The sequence below is a fragment of the Sphaeroforma arctica genome (genome assembly GCF_001186125.1).
Source record: "Sphaeroforma arctica JP610 unplaced genomic scaffold supercont1.1157, whole genome shotgun sequence".
Classification (NCBI taxonomy): Eukaryota; class Ichthyosporea; order Ichthyophonida; genus Sphaeroforma; species Sphaeroforma arctica.
The window spans coordinates 3,684-10,008 of NW_014039401.1; the positions used below are offsets into that span (position 1 = coordinate 3,684).

General features: G+C 41.2%; 2 protein-coding genes across 2 annotated transcripts; both read right to left on the minus strand.

The window, feature by feature from the left end:
* Nucleotides 1–2,116: 2,116 nt before the first annotated feature.
* On the minus strand, nucleotides 2,117–2,455 carry SARC_10164 (hypothetical protein; the record flags this gene model as incomplete). The annotated part of the gene is made up of 1 exon (XM_014295799.1): nucleotides 2,117–2,455. The coding sequence occupies one exon, from the start codon at nucleotides 2,453–2,455 to the stop codon at nucleotides 2,117–2,119; it is 339 nt and encodes a 112-aa protein (XP_014151274.1).
* Nucleotides 2,456–5,072: 2,617 nt separating this feature from the next.
* Nucleotides 5,073–5,306, minus strand: SARC_10165 (hypothetical protein; the record flags this gene model as incomplete). Its single annotated transcript, XM_014295800.1, has 1 exon — nucleotides 5,073–5,306. One exon carries the CDS (start codon nucleotides 5,304–5,306, stop codon nucleotides 5,073–5,075), a length of 234 nt encoding a protein of 77 aa, XP_014151275.1.
* Nucleotides 5,307–6,325: the final 1,019 nt, after the last annotated feature.

Below are 6,325 nucleotides of genomic sequence, written 5' to 3' on the forward strand. Positions count from 1 at the left end.
TGCTAACTTTAAAACGTGTAAGTTTCGGTTTATCAAGGCGATATTAACGCCTTAGAGTAATTAAACGCTTAGGTTAAGTCCAAGTATAGTTAAATTCGAAATAAATAACGAAATGAGTCTTTTAGTAAAGTTAGGTATGCCTCGTAAAAACAGGAATACTCTGAGGGATTGTGAGGCTGAGACATTGCCTGTATATAATCCTCTCAGTACTGTTTTCGCCGAAGGGATTTTATTTAATGTTTCGCTGTCGCTCTATTAGAAACTATGGTATGTTTCGTTGGGGCGAATCCGAGAGACTAAAAAAATCCTATCTTTAGAAAAAAGAATAGAAAAAAGAAAATACTCTTGATGTCCATAGTTATTGCATTAACCAGTAACTTGCCACTTATCAAGAATTACCGGCTTAGCCTTCATCAGACTGGCACATCTGGTTGGCTGAATGGAGGTTAAACTAGGTAACACCAATAGTCCCTAGAAATCTATATTCGGTCGAGCCATCTCGCTACCGAAGTATTCAGATATAAATAGATTTGGAAAATCTTATGTTTGGTATTTTACTGGGGCCTTTTAATGGCCTTGTCCAAAAATCTGATCTGTAAAATGGGAAAGGTATTAATTAATAAAAACCGATAAAAACCATTAGGAAGCTTAAGTTCCTCGTACTATTAAGAGTACGTTTATAGTTTATGCACTGCTTAAGAGTACGTTTATAACATAGAGTCTAATGTGGAGGCCCGGCTATTGCACATGCCAGTAGTTTTCAAATACTGATTGGGATGGGGGATTCCTGAAACTCCGACAAAATATAACAAGAAAGAATATTTATGTATGGATACTACTATTTATTTCAAAGTAAGTTACAACGTATGTATATATAGTACAATATAGCTCTCATAGCCGTTGTAGTGGCTCGGGGAAGATCGATGGAAAGAAGTGGCCAGTAAATCCCCGTTTGAAGCTTGGGCCAAGTGAGTTGACGATGGAGAATATATGCGGGGTCAATTCAGACCGGTGCTGACAAAAAAAACTGATACCATCAAGTGTGCCACGTATTCGCTTGCGGACCTAATAAATAGCGTATTTACCTCTGTGGTTTGGATCGGGTATTTATCGTGTAGTGCTGTGGAATGGGTTAGTGCTGTGAATACGAAATGCCGAGTAGGACCAAGTTATCCGCCGTACTTCGGTTGAGGAGCGAGGTTGGGGATGAACCAATGCCGCGCTAGACCACGGATGCATTCGGTATGAGCTGGCTGGCCTGGAATGGAAGTATCATAGGCGGAACCAGCAGGCGCGATGACTTGGTTTGGAACCAAAATAACTGGTACTTCAGCGTGATTAGCCGGGGTATGGGGAACATTCGTTTGATGTGCCAGAGACGGTGTGCGTACGAGGGATGTTCTACATGCTAGAGAACCGATTCAAGGTGTTCATGGAGAGTCCAGATGTGGTCAAAACCAAGCGGCACTTAGTAAAGAGTGCTAAGTCTGAAATAGGTGAACTCGGTCAGAAGTGCCGTTGTGAACGGCGCGTCTGCTGTGTTTATTACCACGTTCTTGTGTGGAATGAGATTTCTTCTAACATGCATTCGGTATGAGCTGGCTGGCCTGGAATGGAAGTATCATGGGCGGAACCTGCAGGCGCGATGACTTGGTTTGGAACCAAATTATCTGGTACTTCAACAGGGTGATTAGCCGGGGTATGGGGAACATTTGTTGATGTGCCAGAGACGGTGTGGGTACGAGGGATGTTCTACATGCTAGAGAACCGATTCAAGGTGATCATGGAGAGTCCAGATGTGGTCAAAACCAAGCGGCACTTAGTAAAGAGTGCTAAGTCTGAAATAGATGAACTCGGTCAGAAGTGCCGTTGTGAACGGCGCGTCTGCTGTGTTCATTATCACGTTCCTGTGTGGAATGAGATTTCTTCTAACAACGGATAATTGTGAAAATATCCATATCTATGGTTTTCGTCTCCTAGTTACTAAATTATGACGACACCCTATGAATCATCATTCGTCTCCAAGTTACTATATTATGATGACACCCTATGAATCATCATTCGTCTCCAAGTTACTAAATTATGATGACACCTTCCGAGTCATCATTCTCTCGCATTATATCCTCTGTTCCAATATTTGTTCCGGTCCTAAAATAATCTCTTTTAAATCAAAATATCGAATATCTGTCTCCAGTTCCTTGAGCTCAGCCACAACTTCTTCCCCAAAATCTGGATTCATAGTTGTCGCATTAATTCCAGCTCTAATAAAGGGGTCTGGCAGGCTTGGCTCAATCATATTGACAACTGGTTGCATTCTTTGTTTGGACAAAGATCGGAAGTTTTCCACTATTGCTTGCAATCTGATGCTTTCCACCACATTGGACTTCCCAAATACAGCCAGAGCAGCCTCCATCAACTTCTTAGACAAAGTTTTGTCGTCACCTTGCATGTCCATTGATGCATTTTGAGGCACCCAAATCCCAGTCCTCAATTCCTTTTGCAGTCACACTGCCAGTGATAGGCTGCGCCCAACGCTGCACCAAAACAATTCATTTAGGTATAACAAGCACCTTGAGCTCTGGGTCATTCACTAATGTCTCGGCTTTCGCCTTCAGCTCGAGTTTTATTGGCATCAAAATATTTATTGATCCAATCCTGATTATTTCGCACAGCATGACGCGCATAACTCCTATTGTAAATAAATAATTCATTTTTCCGTGCGCCATATTTGACCATTCCTCGGAACTGGCCATCTCTCTTTAGCTGCGTCTAATCTTGAGGACATGTTGTAGACTATCTAGGTTCTATAATCTAAGTAGAGTGGGTGTAAATTTATAGTGCGCTTATGGTTATTATAGTGCAAAACTTTAAGTTTCGAAAAGGAACCCACCTTATTTGGGGGGGAACCCGTGTTTGTTGCACAGTCTATTATACATGATGTTAACTCTGGAACTGGACTAGAAAACTACTTGTACCTGACTATTTATACTCATTCTTGCAACCTTACTACTACTATCTATCTGTCCATCAATCTACTGTCCATGATCAGTAAAAGACAAGTTTGGTAAGTGCATTTTCTCATGTCTACTTATAGACAATACTTCAATCATCCTCCAATCCAAAGAACTATTGCACACATATAATCCCACATTAGTTACATGCAATATTTTTTTACTCTTCTTGTGTTAACTGTCTTCAGTCTACAGCCTTTGCCTTCTCCTCTCCCCGTCACCCTACATGCACACTTTACACTCATTCTATCCTCCTCTGTACAACCTGTTTTATGTGTTTTACTCGTGGAACTTAACTATTTTACACAAAGTAAACTCAAGGTCACAATCGGCCTTGAAACCTTAGATTCGAACCAGGGTTCCACGACCTATAACCATCAATAAGTACCTTGCTCTCAGAGCGCAATACATGTACAAATTATATATGTATATATTTATTAAAAACGGATATATGTACAGCATATATGTTTATTTAATTTAGAAGGCTATGGCATATATGTATTCTTTTTTTGTTTGATGTTAAAAAACAAACAAACAAATTACATACTCTGCTCGGGAGACATCGCCCTAAAATAATTGGTGCACATGAAAAAGGAGCTGGAGTTATCGAAACAATCTTTGCAAAATTTTCATTCATATCACTGTTTAAAAAAGCTAAGTTAAATTTCTAATAGACCCTTAAAATACAGAACTGACAAAATTTAAGGACAGACACGTTTTGTTTTTATAACTGGTTAAACGATAACAGAACCTTGCATTTGCATCTTAAAAACCCTAAACCCTTCACAAAAATGGTGGTGCTACTGACACTGTGGAAAAGCAAATAGAAACTATCTTACGCTTGTTTGAAGAAACTTGTATAGGTCTCTCGTGCGAGCCGATATTTTTTTATATGGCAATATTCCTCCATGCACAGCGTATGAAGAATGCTGCCTCTGCATTTATAAAGTGGCAAGCTCTCGACGAGAACGGCTCTCGACGAGCAAGGTTGGTGTGAAGTATTTAGCAGCGGCAGCCACATGTATGTGGGATCACACGCGTACAGCAATTGGCTGCTGTTTGACTATGAGCTGCCCTTACGTTGTTGCTCCGTATGAAGCTGGTTCACAGCTGGCTTAATTATGTTGGCAAGAGCCAAGCTGCTCCCTTGTCGCGACAAGCGTTGGCTATCCCTTGTTATACCTAAAAGCGGCTAGAAAAACACCAACAATATTTGCAGTGGGAATAGTTAAATCTTGCATGTTTTATGGCTCGAAGTATTGTACGACGCTGTGACTACACAAAACATTTACACGCAAGAAGTGCACCGCTTGGTGGATTCTGCATTCAAGCGTTGCTGATGCAACTACGAACAAGGCTCATCATGAGCCTCCAACACTTTTCAATTCTGTACACGATTGATAGAATACGGATTAACCATGGTCAAAACCCCACTCGTGTATAATGAATACAAGTCTGCATTTCAATCGGCTGTACACGCATACTTCCACAGTTGGGTATTTGATAAGACGAGACGAAGTGCATCGCTCTATCAGGTGATAATAGCGTAGCCGAAGACAGTGCCAAATATCTGGGTAAGAGAATAGACGATAAGATACTGACTGTACAATTCTTTCTTGGATGAAAACTGCACAATAGAAGCAAAGGGTGTACCACTCCGACCTGCTATATTTCAGCGTATATACACAACAACCAGTAGGAAAGAATGGAGCAAGCTACCACATATTTTTTCCGGATAGTATCCTTGAGTTCTTTGGTCGAGCAGCGTTTTTGAAATGAAGAAGTCGTACCGCATCACACATGTCAATAGCAAAAACACATGCAACCCTTCTGTTGTAGACGTAGCAGAACTGTGCACACAAATGGATGACTATTTCAGTTTGTGCAAATTTCGATGATGTGCCCGCAGAGGTGTTTATGGATGCATGTGTACCGAGATTACAACGTCCGTCCACAAAAGAGGCTTTCGCCAGGCTGGGAGTTAAGGAGCACCGGAATGATTATAACATAATTGCTGCCTTCTGTGAATGTCCACTCGGGGCGGAAAGTGTCCTGCTCTTTTTATTTCTCTGCATCTTGAAGTTTCGGGTTTAGTTTCTCTAACTCCAGTGCTAGGTTGAGTATTACTTTCTGTGTTGCTGCCACGTGCGCATTCAATTGTACTTTCAGTTCTCTGTTCTCCTTGTGTGCTGCGGTGTTTTTGGTGTTAGGGTTTGTCGTCTTGTGACGCCGTCCTGCGTGATGGTCGACCGGCGGCTGCTCTGGAGGTACATGACTTGTGTTTCTCTTCACCATGGATAAGCCAATACTCTCTTCGAGTTCAGTGACTATATCAGCTTGTAGATGTAGAATCGATGTCTGAATTGCAATGCATACTTTTCCTTCTCAGATGCTTCCTTATCTATAGCTTCTTTTCTTTTGTACTGCACTTATGTCATTGATACAGCATCCGACTTGAGCTTCATGTACTTCTTTACCCTGTAAAGATATTTATGATCTATATGCTTATGACAACACTTGTAACCCATTTTGTGGATCGTTTCTGTCGAGTCTACCCAGCATAATTATCCATTGCTCAAACTTTTTAATGTCCTCTGTAGGAACGCGAACAGCGGGGATGTCTCTATTGATAGTATCAGGGCAGTATTCCGCTACGCACCCGCCCATTTTGACGAAAATCGCCTTTTGATTGTGCACCAGCACTTCAATTAGCTAATATAATATCCTGTACGTATATGTTACTTCGACTGCCTACCACGAAGCTACATAGCAGGCTCTATGAGGGGTTGCCCACGTTCACATATGCACATATGTGCAAGGATTGTAAGATTTGAACAGATCACGAAAATCAAGTCCTCAATTTTGGAGTAAAGTATCTATATATATAAATTATACGTCTGTCTATTCCGGTATCAATAGCTTTATTCCAAAGGGTTACCATACAACCAGTCTTTATTCCGTCCTTCGTGACCTTGTGTTCTTCAAAGTCTTCTAAATAAAGTCTAAACTTTAACGCTGGACGCGGAGTCACGGACTGCTTATATGGTCCGCTGGGACCTATCTCTAGCTACTCCCGAACGAACTTGTCCTGCTAACAACTTAAGCTATCAACTATAACTATCACTATAACTCTCGTAGTGAAAGGGAAAAGTACGTTGTGACCCACAAGCCCCTCTGCCCCTTTTCATGGCACCATCATATATTTTTTTTCGTAGACACTTTTTTCTGCCCGCGAATATACGTAGACACTTTATATATATTCGATGCAGAATAATACTATCAACATGGCTTAAGGTTGTATACGAACAATCTTG